We start from the raw sequence: 21,335 nt of genomic DNA on the forward strand, positions 1-21,335 counted from the left end.
AGGGAGGGGGAGGGAGGGAGGTGCTTTGAAGAAAATTTGGGTCTCAACAACTGCTTTTATCTCATTTTCCATTGACTGAACTGTATCTTTACTGTCATCTCTGCTACTCCTCTGGTGATAAAAAGTTCCCAGCCTTCAGGCCATATGAATATGTAAAGCATACCAGATTCAAATACCATCTTGCCTCCATGCAAATCTACAAAGGTGCTTTTCCAGCATACAATGGGCAACACCTAACCTTTAAAAAATTCACTCTTTTTCAGGAGACATGTAATGTGCTCTGGGAGAAATTCAAACTTGACTCCTTCAGTTCAAATAAATTGCCTTTAGGATAGAATTTTTTATTTCCAGATTTCCAGATGGTATGAAACAGTGGCATTTACAGAGGGCAAAAGTATTACTAGGAAGGCACGTAAAGCCTCGTGATTTCATTTGTTCAAGGGGTCCACCAGTACATTAAAAAGAATGAAAAACAAAACAAGGCTTGTGCAATTCTTCCTCTATATTTTTTGATGGCATCTAAAGATCGGAGAAGATCCCATTACTGCATTCAGGTCTCTTACTTCTTGCATTTTCAACAGATGGGATCATGATTATTTAAGTCCAGGCTCAATGCTGTTAATTGTTCATTATCATTACCCTTTCCTCTAGTTCATTTACAAGCTGCAGTAAACGCCTACATAGGTCGAGATTTCCCAGAGACTGAAAGGCCTTTCTTCAGCAGTAAGACCCAGGAACAGAAAAAAGAGAACAGAGAGAAATCACTGTGGAGGAGGATTACTCCAGGGTTTGTGGAGCAGACAAATTGTTTTGTTCCCTGGCATCACTGAATCCCTTCATGTCAATATGGTTAAGGCCAGTACTTGTCCTTCTCTCCACTTAAACCTTCCTTCTCACCTCTCCACATGGTTTCCTGTGCTTCCTAAGAGTTTGTCAAACACACAGTGCAAGGAGGGTCCATGGGAAAGGACATGCAGCATTAAGACATAATACCATTGCATTAGGTACTGAAACAAAGAGAAAACGTACAAAGTAATGCTCCCTTCCAACTTCCCCTTCTGTTTCCCTAACTTAGAGTCCATGTCCCCAGAGCTCAATGTTAATCCAACTGAAAACTGTTGTAATCAGATGGAAAGGCACAGAAATGTAGAAGGCAAGTATCTATTTCGTACACTGTCACTTTGTCAGAGATTAAGTAGACTCTGCCATCTGTAAAAGGATCCTGAGGACTACGAGGAATCAGGACATTTGTTTCACATCTGTTTGCAATGACAGAAGCACTGGCTGTGCAGGGGTCACCTAACTCTGAATTGGTGCAGTGGTTCTACACTGACTTAGAGGGAAGTGGGTCAGCAGCACCACTCAACATGCATTACATGTAATACAGCAGGAAACTTGGACAGCAGCTTGCTGTAACACTGTTTTGGAAATGCATGAGTCACTGTGTTTCTGGAATCTGAACATTTCTCAGCATGTTTTTGTGCTAGATATCCTGTCATGTCATTTGAGAAAGCCTGAAGGACCGAAGCTGAGTTTATCCAGGATCTTCATATTGGAGTACTCTAATCATTTCCATCACCTTTCTTCCTGTTTCAAAAAAAAATGGAATGCTATCCAGTATTTTCTTGCCCTGTGAAATATTATTTAATTAACGTTTGTAATTTGCACTAATTTCCTTCTAAATTAGAGCTACTCACTGAGCCTTTCACCTCTGCTCTTGCACTGACTTCTCTGATGCTTTCAGATGAAGCTCCCCCACCTCTCACTCCACACCACCATGTGTACAGTACTGCTTCACTGTTCTATTTCAAAATGTTTCTTGCAAGACTAGACATCAACCCTGATAAAATCACATATGAGCTGTGCATGAACTAAACATGCCAGGAGATGCCTCTGCATTTTCTTTGCTTCCTTTCTCTTCTCCCCTGATAGTTGTTTCTATCTCCAGAGCTGCTCATCTGTCTCCAGAGCCTTAGGATCCAGGCAGGACTCTGAACTGCACCGGTGGCAGAAGGTTCCTCTCTCTAACCAATGCCATAATCTTGGCAACAGCTTGGGGTTTTTTCTTACATGAAAATCCATCACCAAACTGAATTATCCTCTCCTATAAACCTATTAAAATATGTTTATTTAATCTGATAAATACAGGTAAGCACATATGCACACAGTCTTTCTCTCTTTCTCCACTTGCTCTCCTTACCTTCCCCTCCTCCCCCCTCCCCCGCCATTTAAACACAGTATATTCCAAATTATAAAAGTGCAAGAAAAATCAACATGGTTGTCCTCAAAGCAGACTGCAGACAAACAGGAAGGTTCCCATCTTGCAAATAATCGCGTGTGTTGGATTGGATTGAGCATTTGAGCAAACAAGTCTCAGCAAAGATGAGTAACACTTAGAAAGGCTCTCAGATGAAGACTGACAGTTCTGTGATGGTGTCAGTGCTGAGTCTTATTCACAAAGTCTTCAATGCCTAACAGGCCTTTTAAATATCAGCACTTGGTGTATTCACAATGTCTGGGACCTGGCCCTGCAGTGTCTGCAGTCATCCCTGGGGTCATGAAAGTACTCAGAGCCTACCTCACAGGTGAGAACAAGGGAGATGCAAAAACCTGGGTTTCTCCAGTCTCTTGCCTAACTGTCCCTGGAATTACAGCCAGGAAGCAGATGGGTTATATCCTACCCATGTCCTGCCCACATCCAGCAGTAAAAGCACTCAGATGGGAGATGGGAGATTTGGGAAGCTGAATTCTCCCTTCTTGTAACTAACACATGTGGAGCAGACTTACAGCAAAATCTACAATCTCTCAGAGATCTTCCTAATCACCAGCCTTACAGAACCAATTCTGTCAGTTGTCTTTAAATGTGACAAAGTCAAAGTCTTTATCATATGGAGTTGATGCCTGATTTCTGAACGGGACTGGTTTTTTTGGTTTTAATTTTATAAAACTAGTTAATGCTTTTTAAACAAGGACAGTACAAATGACTTGATAGAAAACAAGCCATACCATGAACATACTTGGCGGAAGTAATCTTAACATTGCATTGCATGTCATTTTTTAACTGTATAACATGTTTTATAGACCTTTATAAGCTCTAACTAGGCAACCTCCCACTTCTTCCTATAGCTTTCCTCTTACATTTTGTTAAGCTGACAAACAGTGTAAAACACCACATTGATTCATGGTTACATTTTTTTAAGAGTACAGGTTACTGAGTAATAAAAATTGTGCTCAGTCCTGGGTACTTCTGCCAGCCTGCTGTGGCTGGTCCAATATAAGTTAATTTATCACAAGCTTCATGGACTCTTGAGAAGAACAAAGTTCATGTTCACAGTGAATGACTGCAGCATATACCCTCTTCCAGCTGCTGTGTCTGGGATGTGATACTCCCCATTTGCCTATTTTTATCAAATGCAAGGTCTTTTTATGTGTCTTAATTGCTTTAGTCATATGAAGTATGTAATGTGTGTGTAGCCTGATAGTAGATTATAATTTGTGAATTTAATAGTTTTAATAGTAATAATAACAGCAATAATAGCATTAGAGCAATGAACAAGCTAAATCTGTGCCCTGAATCTGTACCCATGACAGTAGTGTCTGTGACATTTCTGTGACACTTATCTTCACAGTACCTACCTGTAGTACAGGAGCACTGTTTTCTCCACTTGAAAGAAGGGAAAAACACATGGTGTACATTAGCTAATGGCTTGCATTCCCATTGAAGCCCAAAATCCCTGAAAGTCCACCTCTTTGTTGACTCACACTCTGACGCAATCCTGCAATCCCGTGTGTGCACCAGGAAGGTGAACTCAACAACACTGCAATGCCTTTTGTGCCTGAAGATGAACCCCTCCTTCCCAGACATCACCACCACTTAACCTCATGGCATTGCACATTCCAAGTCCTCCTTTCTCTGACATGGCTAAAAAATTATTGATCTAGCTGGGGGAATGTAAGCAACTCAACCAGGGCTCTGCAGAAATCTACTAAGTGCCCTTGCCTTAAACTACACTGTTCTTCCTCACTTCTTACTAATACAATGCACAATGATCAGCATTGTATTATCCACTTGTCTTGTACTGGGAAAGTGATAATTTGGGGATATCATCACAAAAGCTTTCATCTTTTTTTCACAGTATCTGTATGTATGAAACTCGTCTGTGTTCCCTTCTGAAAGATTTCGAAGGCAGGAAAGTTAAAATAACATAGATTGGTTTTAGTGCAGTGCACCACATATTGTTTCTATCATGGGAGAATTGCTTAACCATGGTACACTGCAGCAGCACAATTTATTACAAACCTTGGAAATCATTTCAGGAGCCCAAGGACCTCACGGACCTTAGACTAAGTTTCAGCAAACTGCTCAGATGTGCAGTCACTAGGCGGATGTCTGGAAACATGTGTTCTTGCACATTTATCTGCTAATGCAAATGTCCCAATACAGGCATTAACACTCAGAAGCATTATGTGGATTTTAAACAATTCCTGGAAGAGTTGGGTCCCATAAAAGTTATTCTGACAGATATAATCCTTCTCCTCGCCTTTGCCAAGTGCTTGCTCAGACTACAGGAGCCAGAGTGCATCGAGTGAGACTCCTGCCTGCTTCCACTGCTTCTGGTGCTCCAGACACTACAACATCCCTGCCCAGGACTGACTTCACTCTTAGTTTGTTATTATTCTAGTTGGGAAAGAAGCAGCAATGTGGAAGGGAAGATAAAACAAGAGATAAGAGGATATTTTTATGCTTGCATCTGCTCAGATGACTCATTTGAGACAGGTTTATTCCTCTTCTCTTTTGGGATTAATGCCTCAAGGAGAGCAGCAGCAAAATTAAGGCTCCTTTTGCTGCTGTGGGAAATAACTCTTTCTCTCACCCTGTTCTGTGAAGTCTTTCAGGCAGTGGCTGTGCGTGTGTGCAGCACATAGCACAATTGGCTCCAATCTTACTGGGGCCTCACAGTATTAGTGTAATAAAAGTAAATACCAAGTGGTCAGGGCGTAATTATAATCTGGACATTCTGTGCTTTGCCAGTAGATTAGAGGAGACATCAACTTGTGCTTTAAGGCACTGAATCCGCTGTTGGCATGAGGGTGACCCCATCTAAAGAGACAGGACAGCAAAGTGAAATCCCATGTTTCTTGCTCAGGGTGTAGAATGCAAACTAAGAGGAAGTGTAAGGTTTCAGTAACTGAACACTCTGTATGTTGGAGCAGCTCCAGCTGTGGCTTTTTGTGTTCAACTCTGATGACTATTTCAAGTAATCAAATACTATTTTATAGAAGATGGAGAAGCAGAAGCTTCCATTAGATTATGATTGTATTAGGACCCAAATTTTCACATAATGCTTTGTGGAAGAATTCTAAATAATTAATGTTGCAATAATCTGTTGATCTATTCTCCTCCACTCTTAATTGTGTTTTGAGCAGGAACTGGCCCTAATCATGCTCCATTAAAAATAATTCAGATGTACCAGAAATAAACATGCCCTACAATCAGTACTGAAGCAGGTTTCCTTTTTACTTGATTCTTCCAGTTTTAGGGTTCTGGTGACAATTTGTCTATAGTTATTTCACTTTCAGAGCCCCCTCATAATTAATTTTTTTAGTTGCCATCACTTACGTGCTAGGCTATAGTAACTACATTTCAGTAAGGGAAATGTGTCCAAGCTTTAATTTTATCCAATATAATTATTATTTCTTAAGAAAACAACTAAGTGCTATAAACTTGTGAATAAATTTCTTCAGATCTGACACTAGGAAAGAAAATCACAAGTGGAGATGAAACAAAAGCAAGTGTTGGTAACTGTTACAGCATAGCACTGTGACTAATAGTGTTGCAAAAGGTCTGCTACAGACAAGTTTCCGTATGACCATTCTGGTCATTTTGTCTTGGCCTTAGCTTCAGAGTGAGTTGTGGATGAATATGACTTAGGAGTATTGCAATGGCTCAATCCACTGTGTTAGGAAGTGTATATGGTAAGGGACCACTACTAATCTGAAAACTTTCCAATATAAATGAAGATGTGTGGCACTGAAGGACAGCAGTCAGGTGGTTCATCCTCCTAGCAGCAGCACAAGCATTAGGCTGGGAAAAATACCTAGATGTATCTCTTTTTGGATCTCTCTGCTTCTGTCAACTCCCATACTGTACTTGTAGTGGTACTTCTACTGGTAATCCAGGCCATCCTCAAGTGCTACAAGACTGGGGGCTGCTGCCTGGCAATGGTTTCCATGCAGGTTGCTGCCTGGTTAAAGCACAGAGTGTTAGGTCAGGGGTGGGACTGCTGCTGCCAAACAGGGAGAAGCAGCAGGAACAGACACCTTACCTGCTGCAATCTGAATGCACAGCTTTGATCAGCCAGTGAAGCACACCTGGACAAAATTGCAAAGACACATATTTTCCTTCAAGGTTATCTTCTTCCATCTGTTGAAATGGATATATGGGTATCCAAACATGCACAGAAACAGGCACAGGAGGCTGAGTTACTAGTTTAGGTGTGTGATGGGTCAAAACTGGGTGCCTTTAAAACATCATGGGCAAATTCTTCACTGTGCAACTGGTTACCATGTTGAAGTTCATCTCTTGAGATGTATGGCTGCTGCCAGAGTTACTTCTGTTTTGCTAATTGTTTTGACAGGAAAGCATGATCAAAAAGGGAAATCAGAAGCCAGAGGACACAAATTCTGCAGCCTTTAAATCACTCCAACTTGCAATAATTGTAAGACCTTTTTAATAAAAGTTTCACTCAGACATGAACATTTTGTGAGTGCCCTTGAGACATTCTTTCTTTCAGAGTCTCTTACTGCTTCAGAGCAATATTTGTAATTGAAACAAATAATGAAATCCCATAAAGAGCAAACAGGAAGAGTTTCTCAGCCCTAAGGCCAACTGGTAGAGCACAGCTGATGGCCACACAACTGCTTTTTCTTCCTATCACAATAGCATGGCTGCATGCAAAACTGCCATAGGGAATGCTCCCCAGCCTGTGGTAGTTAGTTCTGAACAACACCATTTGTGAGCTAACTTACAAACAATACCATCATGTGCCAGTACCTGTTCAGTGTGTGTTGGCCCCACTTAATTAACTTGTAGACATAGCCTGAAGTGTTTTTTCTAGAATATGCTATATGATCCTCTGAGGCTGTATGATACACACCATTAAATATAAACAAAACTACATACTTGGGGTTTCATGCATCTTCATTCATTACATGGGCATGAATATTAGATTTGTTATTATGCTGTATGGTGAGGTCTGCTTGATTCTTTATTTCTGTGGCTAATATTTATAAATAACTTGTCTTTTCTACTAAAACAGATCTATTGTGGGAATGATCTACAACTTTGATCTAAAACTGGGGGAGCAGAACCCTTCACGTATCTGAACTTGCCTGTAGGTGACAATCTCAAGTCAGCCCAACAGCAGGACCTTCTGGGGAATAGTTCAAGAGAGACATGGGGATGAACTACCCAAAAAAGTGTCACCTGCATTTAAAGAAAAAAGAATTAAAAGAGAGAAGACAGGAAACTTCTCATGCTTTGTTTATTAGAAATATATGTTTTCTTTATTGATCACAGCTCCCTTATTAAAAACAAAACAAACATGAGATGTAGAAGCAAAAGAAAGAAAACAAATAAATGGCCAGAGCAAACAAAAGAAGACATATGAGGCTAAGATATTTTGGTGGAGTCTAAATTCTGTTTCCTGAAACATTCTGTGCAAGGGGTTTCAGCTGACTTGAGAGGTTCAGGTCTCTACTATCCTATAGCAGAGTATGCAATTTTGTTAGAGGCAAATCCTGTGTCCTGAAAGACAAATTCAGGGGGGTTATCTTGTGGACTTTTCTCCTTGTCCTCCTTACTCCATGAGTGGGGTTTTGGCAGATAAATTCAAAATAGCCACACAAAAGTCTTGCAGAGTCTGAAACTGATGGAACATTATGAACATGTCTGAACTTTTTAATCTCTGCTATTACTAATGTATTTTGCAGTGCTACACTGTGCACGCAGATGGGCTTTGAACATATGAAGACCTGACTCAGATCAAGTCCATCCAGCCAAAAACTGTGCAGCAGTGCCCAGGAGCAGATGTTGAGGGGGAGTTTAAGAAACAGGAGCTGTGTTTGCCAGCAGTTCTTTCTAAACGTGGGAAATCAGAAGTAGGGATGTTTCTGAAACTACCAGGATCCACTGTTTAACAGTGGACCTATCCTCTATGAATTCACTAGAGCCTTTTTGCTCCTTTGTAATTGTGTGCCCCACGGCATCTTGAGGCAAAACATTTCACAACATTCTCATGTAAAAACGTCCTGTTGTCTGACATCTTGTAGAAGTTCTCTCTAGTTCTTAGCTGATATAAAATACTGAATGCTTGTTACACATTTAATGTTCTCCACATATTTAATGATTTTCTAGATCTGTACTTTATAGACTTTTCCTATCCCATAATTCCCTTTAAATGTTGAAATATCATGTTCCATTTCTGCTACATTGAAGCTGTTGTATACAAGTTCTAAAATTGCTTTCTTTTCTGCTTTACTGTGTGCTTTCTCTGCTTCTAGTTACCCATTTTGAAGTGGGATTGCTGGCATTCAGGAATGTGTCCTAATGAGATTTGTCAGATTGCTCTCTTTCCTAATAGCATTCCCAGTGCTATGGTTGGAGTGTTGCTCTCTCTCTGAGCACCCAGAGGATGGCTTCCCAGAACTATCCACAGTAACCCTCTCATCCCTTTCCTGAGTGGTAACAGCTCATTCAGAGCTATTGACTCCCACCCCAGAACAAGCTACAGAGAAACAAGCCTGGGAAAGTCCCGTCGTTTACTAAAGCTGCTGATCTGTATGAATGTTAATTGCAGTTAAGAATCCTGTTGGGTCAGTACTAATTAATTATCACACAAGTACCACTAGAGACTGATGATAAACTTCTTGAGAGTTTAATCGTTGTACACACAAAACTTCTAAGAAGATTGGTAGAAACACTGAAGGTCACAATTTGTAGAAGAAACAGAAGACGAGACATTAACAGGGCTTCAACTTGTTCTTGGGGTTTGCTGCTGCTCACTGCTCTCCCTTAAACAAACAAAAAGACACCATTATAAAAACAAACCAACCAACCAACTAAATAACCATACTAAAAAAGAGAATGGGTGAGAGGGGAAGATATTTTGGAGAGTCTAAATTCTAGAGAAGAAGTTATAATTCTAGAATATTAAGACTAACTTAACATGTAAATCTCCTTAAGGGATATGAGACGATGTAATTTATGAGCTTTGTCTGCTGCCTTAATTTTTACTTCTGTCCAGAAATGTTCTTTAGCACAGACTGTGTTAAGTATATGAGTGGCTCTGACTTGATCTTGCTGGGTCACTAAGGTCACTGTGGCTAAGAGTAGTGGCAGTAGTTAGCACTTTGTTGTAAGGGACAGCTACCAAGCAAAGCCTACACAGTAAAAATGCCATGAAGTTGAGAGATACTACAAAGCTCTCACGGTATCAGGAGAAAATGAAACTCAGAAGCTCTGATTTGTGTTGTATTGTTAAAAACCCTGAACCTCCAACTAATGCTGAACGTTATTTCTATTTGTGTTTGTAATCAACCAACATCCATTTCCTCTGGAACATATTGCTCCAGATGCTCTCTAATCAAGCACCATCGGTTTACCCTTTCTGCCACTCTGGGCTTTGTTGCTACTGCACATATTCTTTGTTAAAGGTACTTAAGTATGCAGGCTTTGGATTTTTTACACCCTCTTCAGTTTACACCAAAACATCCTTTTCGTATGAAATAACAACATATCTGAAGATGCCAGTACTTATGCTAACACAGCCCTTGTGCAAATGTAGGGTTTTGCTAATCTGAGTAGTACTTCAGGCTGGAAGTGCTTGGGTTGGCATGCTTCCATGCTTAATACCTGCCCACATTAGAAGGCCCAGGAAAGCCTTCTGAGAACCTGGAACTGTGCACTGCTACCCACATCCCCAAACTGTGCTCAGCTGGGGATTTCCAAGACACAGCAAGCCAAGTGGTGGGAATAGGGTTGCAACAACAAGGCTCATATCCCTTGTGCAATGGAAAATTTGGAGAGGAGCCAGTGACTGCTTTCTTTCCTGAATTCTGGCAGAAGATTGCAAAGATACCTCTTCCATCAGGCACGCTACATCGCAAGGGTGAAACAGAGATGTAGAAACTGCAGGACAATAAAGCATGATTAATTTCTGTCAATGAATGCTGTGTTGCGACCCAATTTCCAGGTGTTCTAAGTGTAATCACTATCTTGCTTACATTCTTCTGGGAAGAGATCCATTTAAATTAGTGCAATCTCTCAGGTCTCTAATTCACTGCATAGAGGTGTGGATCAGGGGGGCTGTTTGCAGCTTAGCCTGAACAAGATTAGCCTGATGCTTTTGGGTTGAAGAAAGCACTTACGGCAATTGTGCATGAAATGTCTGCATTGCTTGTCATCTGTTTTTTCTAACATCTTTCAATTTTTGGGATGTTATCTACTCCTGATTTAAGACCTTGTGTACAATTTCCTGCTTTGTGAGAAGAGCAGATTGCACACTTCTTTCAGCAGCTGTTCTCACAAAGATAAGCCCAGTTCTCCTCATTGCCAGGTTGTGCTCCAATTTGTTCCATTACTTCATGCATTTTAAAACAACAGGAATTTCTACCTTCATGAAACCATCCCAGAACACTTCCACAGGAAAATGCGCTCTGTAATTTATACTACACTTACAGAAATCAAGGGTAGTTTTAATATCTAGAACTGTCTATTTTGACATGTAGTGGGATGATGCTTAGGCATTGAGATAAAATTGGGATCTCCTGTATAGGCTGCTATGTAGAGCTTGCTTATGTATTCTATATGGAACTACTTTGTGTGCTTTTTTAGGCAGCATAGTTGAAGATACAGCATATTTAGTGAGGCACTTCCACCTCAAGAACTTGTCCCTCTTGTGGATCCCTCAAACCTGTTGTTCAGCTGTTAGGATATTGTACAAAGTGAAGCTGTTTACAGAATTAGGGAGTGGAATATATGAGAAATGACTGAAAAGCTTATGCCTGGTCCTGTGATTGTGGGAAGTGCCACTCATCCCATCTGCAATTGCCTTGAACAAAACACAGATGTGCTCTGTAGCAGGAGCTACACGTATGTGCCCAACACTGGTGAATAAAATTGTCTGGTTTGTTGCTAATGGTGCTAAAATAAAACTGTGGTTATGCAGAAAACATTTTCTTTGTGTTGGTAAGTTTCTTCTTTCCAAATAAAAGCTTTTAACAAGGAAAAAGATTGCTTTGGGTTGGGTTGGGCTGAAACTCTGCATCCAGCTGTTTTGTAATTTTTTTGCAATTTTCCAGCACTCTTCCAGCCCCTCTACTCACTCCTGGTGACGCCACATCTGGAGCAGGGTGTTAGTTGTAGGCTGCTCAGCACAACAGAGACGTGGAGCTCCTGGAACAGGTCCAGCAGAGGGCAACAAAGGGGACTGGGGAACTGGAGCATCACTCTTACGAGGAAACACTGAGACAGCTGGGCCTGTTCAGCTTTAAGAGGAGAGAGACAACCGAAAGGGGGGACTCGTCAATGTCTGTAAATATCTAAAAGGGGTGGGTGCCAAGAGGAAGGAGCCAGGTTGTCCTCGGTGCTTGGGCAGGGAGGTTGGACCAAATGACCCACTGTGGTCCCTTCCGACCTGGAGGATTCAGTGATTCCAGAGGTGGAGACAGCTTTTTCCTTGTGTAATAGTAGTAGTAGTAGTAATAATAATAATAATAATAATAATAATAATAATAATAATAATAATAATAATAATAATAATAATAATAGTAATAATAAATTTATGTGTTTTGCCATGGGCCACTCTAAAACATCTCAGACTTTTCCAAAGCACCTTGTTCTGCTCTGATTTAGCTCTCCTACTTCATTTATCTCTTTTCCTGTTGCCTACTTGTTCTACTGATCCCTTCTCACAAGACACCTTGATAGAGCAGCAGACTACATCCAGCCCCTACAATCTGTTCTTCTCTTTTTGGGCACCTCCCAGTGGACTTCCCTTTCCCCCTGCTTTCTTTTCCTTCTTGCCATTCTTCAGGGAAAGGAATCCATCAGAGGCTACAGAATCCTGTTGCAGCAAAGGAAGCTGCTGCTCAGGCTACACCAAATCCAACACCTATGGTGGCTGGAGAAGCTGAACAAAGTCACTCATTCAGGTCCTACAAAATCAATCAAGGCCTTTATCATCAGCCTGAAGAGCCATTTATTGTAACACCTGGAACATAAGAGTGACCAAAAACTTTTTAATGAGGACACAAGCAAGGACAGCAAAACCCCACGGTATCATAAACAAGGAGCTCTTTTGTACAGTGATAACTGGAGTTTTTCTCCTCAATATAGTCCTTTGTTCACTTTAACGTGCACCCAATGAGCTCCTCCCGCCCCGCGCCCGCACGGGGGGATCTGGTCGCTGCTGCGGGCCGGGAGGAGACGGGAAAGCGCCGAGGGGAGGGGCCTGCTGCAGCTTATCCACTGACATCTGTAACTCCCACTTCTTTCTTACGTCCTTACTCTTCCTTCCCTAACCTCCTCTGTCAGATGAAAACTGGTTGTGGCAAAAGTCAGTGCTGGAGAGGTGGATGTCTGGGAGATACCTGCAGCCTGGGATGTGCTTGTTATCCCCAGTGGGTCGGGAAGCTGTCCTGGAAGGGACCGTCATCACGGAAACACGCTTCATCCATCCAGGGTCCTGCAGAGGCACGGTGGTGCTCGGCAGCAGAGCAGGGATTCGCTGTAAGGCTGGGTTGAGTGCGATGTCAGTGGCGCTGAACTAGAGCTGTAGCTGTAGGCTGGAAGTGAAATGGGGCATTCATTAGAACACGGTGTCTGCGCCCTCTTGTCCGTGTGCAGCAGCGAGAGATGGGTGTCGGGGCAGGAGCGATGCCTCGGTTATGGCCATGCGTCGAACCGACACAGCCACAGCACACTGCCACAGCGCTGCAATGCTTGGCTTGGCCAGCCCAAATATCAGCGCATTCCCAGTGTTACTTCTATTTCAGTCTTTGTTGAAACTTCTTAATGTCCTGCCAGTTTGCATTAACTCTCTCCTTTTGTTTAATGATACAGTGTAAAGGGCAGTGATGTAAGTTATCGATCAAAGAAGAGGCAGGTGCACTTTGTAAAGAAGTGGCACCTCTTGGTATTGAGAGCCTGAGAAGTGTCTTTACTCTCTGGAGATGTACTTCTTGGTCGGTCTTAGGAAGTGCTAATTTTGGTGTTAGCTTGTTTAAATAATGTCAGTACTTCAGTAATCTAAGTACTTTCTTGCCACGTTCAGTAGATAGTGTTCAGGCCTAGCTCATGAACTCCTGCTTGGCTGAAGCTGTTTGTAGCATCAGTATAAACATAATGAACAACGTTTTTCTCTTGCTGGATGCTTCAAATAGCAGTGGTACCTGTAGTTAAATGCCATTAAAAAGCAAAATTACAATGAATGATGCATTGCTCTGAGGTAGTGTTATAGGAGAGAGAGCTTTTGCAAAATGATAGTGGATCCATGTAATCCACTGAGAGCAATCTTTATTCAGATCAGAAGTTTTATTGGGCTACGGTATTGTGAGGCTTAAACTTTCATGCTGTCTTTATGGTGAGTGAAGCCGTTTTGTCTGTCTGGATAATTGTAATTATAAAATCTTTATAATTAGACAAAAAAATTGCACTATGCATATGGTTTGGTTTGTATGAAGCATATGGGCGTATTATAAGTCATCTTGAGTAATCAAGGAAAGCAAAATATATTGAAAGTAAGACTGCAGAAGCATGTAACTTGAGGGTCATCCACCTGAAAAGATGAGGGTTTCCCCCTACTATTGCCTCAAGTCATTACCTGGGAAGGTAGGTCCTTGACCTTGCTCCGCAGTGTAATATCAGTTTACACACCTTTCCCTTCTCTTCCTCTCACACTGTGTAGCATTTGGATCACAGATGTACTTATCTGGTGCCTCAGTGTGCTGGAGGGTTGCCAGACTTTTTATTTTCCCCTAGGCTTGTTTACTTCCTACTAGTAGTCTGAAAAATGCAGGCAGTGCATAATATGAAGTGCTCTGACACCTGCAACTTTTAACACATTGAGTTACAGGTTTCAGTGAAACTCTAGCTGAGTTGCAGAATGGGAAAGATACTGGATGTAGGACCAAGTTCTCTTCCTCTTCTGGCTGACTTTCACGTGGCTGAGACAGGCCCTTAGAAGAACATAGGTCTTACCTGTGTTTAATGGGCTGTTTAATTTAATTTTTTTACTGTAAAAACAATAGTCCCAGTTGATTGTGGACTTTAACTCTCACTTTCCCCCCGCCCTTTCCCCTGCTCGTGTACTTTGGTATCTGCTCAAATGACGGAGGTAACTGTCCAGATAAAGTGACTTGCTCGGATGGATAAATGATACCTAGTATCTCCACTACAGAGACCATGAGGCCTCCAACAGAAGTGAAGGTTTAAAAACTATGAAGACCGGTTTCAGCTGAACACTCAATTTAGGTGTGGTAGCCCCTGCTACCACAAAAAGGGGTACCAGTAGCATACTCAGAATCCCCAACTTAACTCTTGTCACTTGATACAGAGCTTTGCTTTACTCTCCTCTTTTTCCTGTTTATACCTTCCCCAAAGTAAGTGCAGATGGGGAAGAAAAATTATTTTCATTGTCTCAGTAATGTTGGACTTGAAACCCAAGTGATATCCGAGCTTACCACTTGAAGTTGCAGTTGATCTGACACACCCATGAGCTCACTGCAGTGGAAACAAGTGATTCTGACTGTGTGTCTGACTTACTTGCTCCTGTTTTAGTCAAGCCATTTTTGTGCAGTTTCAACTTTCCCAACGTAAGTTTTTCAAAAGAAAGGGAAGGGGAAGAAGAGCTATACTGTGTTGGGGTTTTTTGTTGGTGGGGTTTTTTTGGGGTTTTTTTGTATATGTGATTTAGATGGGTTTGCTGAAAGGTGTGACATGCTTATGATGGAGTTGAGGTAAGAGAATAAGAAAGACATCAAAGAAGAGCAGGTGGGGAGAGGGGGAAAAAAATAGGCGGTAAAAAACATCCCCATTAAATTATTAGACCGGTTTGGTTGCCTGAAACTTGAGTCTAAGTTTCTTTTAATTGTCCTTAAGAAAGATCTCTCCCTCATCTGGCTTTTTACCCACTAAAGGAGGGAGAATTCAGGGAAAGCAGTCTTTGGTGCCCGAGAAAATAACTCCTTCCCTCTTATCAGCAAGATAATTCTCTCCTGAAAATAACACTGGTGTTTCAGCCTTAAACTAGCTTTATATTCTGTAATCTAACAGGTTTCTGCAGTACCTGTCCTCAAATAGTGCGAGGAGGCTATATCTGCATTCCCTGTGTGCTGATCTGCAGTGCTGGGTGTGTGTGTGCTGCATGTCCGCATGCAGCTCTGCAGTGCTGCAGGCAGCACCTCCCCTACTCCCTGCACTCCCATAGATGGTACACAGCTGCTTCTGGCACTGGAAAGCATGAGTGGCCTGGACTGCAGGATTTCTTTCTCTCTCATACTTCTGTTACTTGAGTTTTTTTCTGTTACTCCTGGGTTTTCTGATAGACATTTCATGTAGCATGGCAGAGATTTGCATTCTAGACAGTAGTATTTTTCACAGATAGATACTGAGGCTTGGTCCTTATGGTTTATTATACTTGCAAACTGTCATGCAAAAAAAAAAAGTTTATTAGAATAGGTTAATTAGTTAGCTTGCAACTGATGTCTTCATTAAGCACTATATATATACTATTTGGCACTCCTAGAGGTCTATTGTTTGATTGCAAATCAGGCTCTTTTTTCATTACAGCAGGTAAACAGCATTAAAGAACAAAGTTGGGAAATGCATGGCAATATTCCTGTAATCAGTGGAAGAACTGCTAAATGCATTTATCTTTAGATCACTCTCACAAAAACAAAATCAGATTAAAGTAAGCTCTGCAGAGGTGACTGGAGCCGTAAGGAAAACACTCTGTCACAATTCTGGGATGACTTTCATCTGGTCTGTACTTGTTGAAATTCATACCTAACTTGAGTGCAGGGGTGCAATACAACACAGCTCTATATCTTTAGTCCTTACCTGACTCTGCAATTACTGACAAGCTGTTATAAGTAACTGGAGAGTGTACTTGTCAATATCTGATCGCTGGTGTAATGCAAGAATATGTACAACCCAAGACTAGAAAAACTGAAGCCTTCTAAAAATTCAACCCTTTCTGTTCTGATTCATTTTTCTGCAATATGTTGGAAATAGTAAAGAATTACTTAGTTAAGTTTAAAACTGCTGTGGAATATACTTGTATCTGTGTGGGGATTTAATCTTTTTTCTTCCTCACCATGTCCTACCCTGTGACTGTGGGGAAGGTGAGACTGTGGCAGTCTTATTTATACATTCTTGACAAAAGAAAATAAAAAAAATAATAAACTTTGTCTAGTCCTTCACAAACATTAGGACATATGAACTGAACCCAGAAATAGTAAACGCTCACATCACTTTCAGGTTACTGTTTAAAGACTTTTGGAATATTTTATGATACAGGACAACATGCTAAAGAGCAGATGCATGTGTATAGGACTCAGTGAGCTTGCTTTTGCAGTGTGTGACCTTTGGGGGTTAAATGGCTGGACCACTGCGCACACCCTGCACAGTGTTTTTGCTTTCAGTGCCTTTCTTCTCTCTTGGGAGTGTTTACTCTTGCCGTCACTGAAGGCTGAAGTCTCAGTGACAATTAAGGTATTGCTGTTCAGTCAGGGAGGTCTCCTTCTGTGTGGGTTAGCATTTCCTGATTGCCCTAGTTTAAATAAAACCTCCTCCACTATTATTTGTGACTCACTGACATATGTGTCACCTTTCTTATTTTCCACATCATGTGGGTGCTAAATACTTTTTCTAGTGCATGAATACATTGTAAAGCTGTAACAAGTACATGTGAAAGAGCAGTCTGTCTTCAGTGACACTGTCCACCAGTATAATGAGTGCCATGATATGGTACTCATTAAACTGACACTCTCAGTTAATTGGAAGCATAGCTGTTACCTGAAACTGGGCAAATCTTTCCTCTTCTGCTGTGCTTTCTTCTTTGCAGCAGTCACTTTTTGTTTTCCCCCACATGAAGAAAGATGCCCTACCAGAGACTCTCCCTCTTGATCAGAAACCTGCAGTGAAACTTTAGGTAAAAGTTCAATTAGTTAATGAATACTATTCAAAGTCAGCAGCCTGGTTCTTGTTCTGCCAGCTTTTGCTGTTAAAGTGTGTCTTGTACTAACTTCTGACTCAAACCAGAAGTTCTTGCACTTACTTTTTACAGCAATGGGTGAATCTTAGTTCACCTTCCAGTGCCTTCCCAAGAGCCAAGTCTTGAACTCAGGACTATATTCTTTTCTCTTGGCATAATAGAGCAAGATGCTTATCAGCTCTTGGGTTCCTTACCAGCTGCTTGAGTCCTGGTGGTTTTTTTTCCTTAGTCTTAAACAGTCAGAAGGGCTCTTGCAGCTTTCTTACACGAGGGTGGTGACCTTTGTGTAATGGAATGGGAGGGGAAGGGGCTTCTAACATTTTCTGTAGAAAATTAAGTATGACACTACAATTAATTTATAAAATAGCTAATCTCTCATAGCAGAAGAATTTGTCCCTCCCCTCCATACTGCTTGAGTGCTTGTTTATGCTGTACTGAGCTGATGCAACACACCTCCCGGTTTTAAAGAGTTGGGCAGTATGAACTCATACTGACTGAAAGCAGCTTGGTCTGAAGGCTGCACAATCACAGCCCTGCTGGGGGGAAAAAAGAGTTGAGTACTGGTTGCCTGCTACTGCACAGTTTTATGTAGGAGCACTGTTGCTGACCAGATGCTGATGAGGGGATAAAGCTGTGATAATCCTCTGCCTGTGACTGTGTTGGAGCTGTGGAAGGCAAGTAGCACAAAGAGGTGACCCAACTCTTGAAAGTACCCAATGAGAAGAGAACTTGAGCCTTGTAGCCTGCCAACTGACTCAGATTTACTGTCCCAAACAACTGGTAATCCTCTTTCCAGAATTAGTCCAGGAGAATTAAAACAAACTCACCTTGGATGGAGGAAAAAGACAAAGAGTGCTGAACAGAATTACATAGAAACCTATTGGCAAGATAACGTCACCCACGGAAGTATGGCTTTAAAATGAGCTTGATTTAGTACTAGATCTGCTTAGTTGGGTGGGGGTGCTTGTCTTCATCCCCTATTCTGCAATAGAAGCTCATAGTTCTTAGGTTTTATTCAGGTAAATAGTTCATTGAAACAAGTGAAAAATCTGCAAACACCAGAAATTCTGATAATGGATGACTAGCAAATGGCTAGTTTTATGACAAAAATTAAAACCATTTAAAGCTATTTTGAAGAAGCAGGATTTCCTTAGGATACTTTTGGAAACTGTTTTGTTTTGTTTTTTAACTGTATAATTGCCACTGCATCAGGAAACACTAGTCATAGAATCATAGAATGTATTGGAAGGGACCTTAAAGATCGTGTAGTTCCAGCCCCCACTGCCGTGGATAGTGGCACCTTCCACTAGAACAGATACTCACTTCAGCTGTAGCAATAGATCTCTCAGTGCTGCCTGTGAGTAGACTCATAAGTGATTTTCCAGCCAGAATAGCTCAATCCTGCAATTTTAAAACTAAAACAATTATCCTGCTTATATTAAGGATCTGATGCCGCCTCTTATTGTTTAACAATTGACTGCTAATGAGTTGACCCACTTTCTGGGAGGAATTTTCCTTTTTCAAGTTATGAGACTGATCTCAAAGGTATAGAACTAAAAACTGTTGATAAACCTGCATTGTGTTTTTGACTCCACTTTTGCTGGATTTTCTGGTGCATTAATCCTTCTCATACAGTCAGATAGAGCTTTTAAAATCAAGACTGCTTGTTTGTATGGAAGCCAAAAATAGAGCCAAATGAGCTTCTTTAGTAAAATATGATACAGAAAGATAATGTTGAAACTTTCTGGTGCACTTATCAAACTCTTGTTCTGTTATAATATTGAGTTAGAGGAAATGACCAGTACAACAATAGGCTGCTCTTGCTCTCTTATAGACTTAACTGATTCATCTTGAAAAAGCTGTGATCAAGAAGCAGTCTGACTCAGAAGTTTGGGAAGGCACTTCAGTTTTATTTGTATTGTACTTCAGTTTAGTTTTAGCATCTCCATTGATATGGTGTTTTGATATTAGGCAACAGGAAAATGAAGGGTTTTTAAAAAATTTTATTTAAAAAACAGGTGTCTGTCAGGTCAGGACATGCATCTTGGAATGTCTCTCAACGAGATGCTGTTAAATGAAACCAAAGGTATGGATGAGCCATATCAGTACACCCTTATTTCTGTGGTGCTGTTGATGAAGCAGTGGATTTTGCTAGACATAGCCTAGATTTTAGTGCCTCCTCTCCTCTGTCTGCCTCTGCTAAATATGCAGGTTTCAGAGGAGCTATGCGGGGTTTTCTTGGATCTCAAAAAGTAGCTTCAATTTGTTACCTAGCCATGCCTGGTATAGAAGAAGGATCAACATTTTTTATGTGATCCCTTTCCTGGGAAAGGAGGAAACTGTACCAAGGAGAAATTATACTCAATTTTTGCCTTAATATAGAAGGAATTATGTATCAAAATTTTCTCATGTTGGGTGGCTTCTCAATCTCTTAGAATAAGGTGACATTTTTACCTCAATTTAATATTAGTGCATTTTTGTCCATTTAACTTAGTTCTGTTATTGCAGAAAGTCTTAGATTACTGAGTCACTGAAACTAAGCAATAGGTGCAATATTTTCTGAAACTGGACCACTGGGATGGTAAGGAACACATATCTAAATTTGTCTGCCTTGTTTTGAGGCATGGAAGGGCAGTGAACTCTGCTTACATTAAGCTGAAGGGGTGGTTTGGAAGCTGGTGGTGGAGAGACCTGAGAGAATAAAACGCTAATTATAACCAGGGAAAACTGATGTGCAGCAAGCTAATGGGGAGCATACATGGCCCTTAAGAGGTACAGAAGGCAGGCAGTGGGATTGAGCCAGTCAAATAGTCAGAAACTACTCTCTATTAAATTCCAAAAATCATCTTAGTCATTATTTTAGTCAGTGTCTGCTTTTCTTAGTGTTCCTTTGGGTGAGTTTTTTGTAGGTTTTTGCTGATGCATAGAAATCAAGGCTTCAGTTTTGTATTGTTAGGTGAGCCTATGCTGCAGTACTAGTACTCAGTTAAAATTCTCTAAGATAGTGTGATGGTTGGGTCTAACACTAGTGGAGATCCTGGGAATGGAAGTCAGGTCACCGTTTCTGCTTGCAGACTCTTTTCATTCTTCCCATCTCTTCTTTAAATGTAAGAGTCTAGTTATCAACACTAGAAAATGATGTACACAGAAACTGAGATCACAAACCTAATGCTGATAACGTCTACTACAAATGGGAAGCAGCACCTACTCTAAGTATTGTAAGACTTTCTATGCTATGGCATTATTCATTGTATTCAAGTATCAAGAGTAATTTTGTATAAATATTTTTCCAAATTCTTAAGTAACGGACTTTTTGGGCAGTCTCCTGAATCTGTACAAAACAAAACTGTTCTGATAGCTCAAGAGTATATTGGTCACTTTTTCTTTTAAAATCTGTTTATATTGAGCTTTCTACAGAGTTTGTTCTTACAATGTACCATTAGACACTACAAACTTAAGTCTAACATGAAAAATTAAGTTCTGTTCTCTTAAACATGGTGGCATGCAGCAGTGTGTACAGTGTAAAGTGACGTCGTGGTGTATGACAGGGTATACAATGTCATGGAAATTCTGAGTCCCTCTGTAGCACTGCTGACTTCGTTAAAGACTGTTTAAATAAAACGCTGCTATGCTTGTAGGACTCACTGGAAAATGAGCATTTACGTTCCTGACAACTAATTGCCTATTATATTTCTAGAGACTGAATGGTATTTCAAGTTAGGGTGTGTAGTTATAGGTGAAATACTCTGAAAGCCTCCTGTTGTGCACTCCCACAAAACAAAGATTAAAATGGGAAAATAGTTGCAACTTCTGGAGATTAAAAGAGCAGTAGTCTTGAATAACATTCAAAGTTGGTGTCACCTACATTAAAAAATTAAAGTAAATCCTTCCCTGTCTTGCCAGCAGCTGACCTTGTCAGTTCTGTTTCTTTGGCTGTGGCTTTCCTGGTCTGTAAGCTCAGTGATTTAGGTAGATTGTGTGCAGAAATCGACCTCTTTGGGGGCATGTACATTATTTTTAATTCTCTATATAGTACCATTAAAGCCTTAAACTGAATGC

The 21,335-nt window shown here is 40.9% G+C and overlaps 1 protein-coding gene and 1 long non-coding RNA gene across 2 annotated transcripts in view; one reads left to right on the top strand and one right to left on the bottom strand.

Annotated features, from left to right (window-relative positions):
* Window positions 1-8,911: 8,911 nt before the first annotated feature.
* LOC108449106 lies at window positions 8,912-15,959 on the bottom strand. The gene is made up of 2 exons (XR_001865226.1): window positions 12,652-15,959; window positions 8,912-9,072 (listed from the first exon to the last, which is right to left on the bottom strand). It is a non-coding gene; the product is annotated as an uncharacterized LOC108449106 (long non-coding RNA).
* PLPP1 (phospholipid phosphatase 1) overlaps window positions 12,622-21,335 on the top strand; it is a 61,715-nt gene continuing 53,001 nt past the window's right edge. Inside the window, exon 1 of the mRNA XM_017744246.1 lies at window positions 12,622-12,790. Within this exon, the coding sequence (XP_017599735.1) occupies window positions 12,637-12,790 (154 nt within the window). The 5' untranslated portion in view covers window positions 12,622-12,636. The remainder of the gene's footprint in view (window positions 12,791-21,335) is intronic.

This window comes from Corvus brachyrhynchos, unplaced genomic scaffold, assembly GCF_000691975.1.
Source record: "Corvus brachyrhynchos isolate BGI_N302 unplaced genomic scaffold, ASM69197v1 scaffold310, whole genome shotgun sequence".
Classification (NCBI taxonomy): domain Eukaryota; kingdom Metazoa; phylum Chordata; class Aves; order Passeriformes; family Corvidae; genus Corvus; species Corvus brachyrhynchos.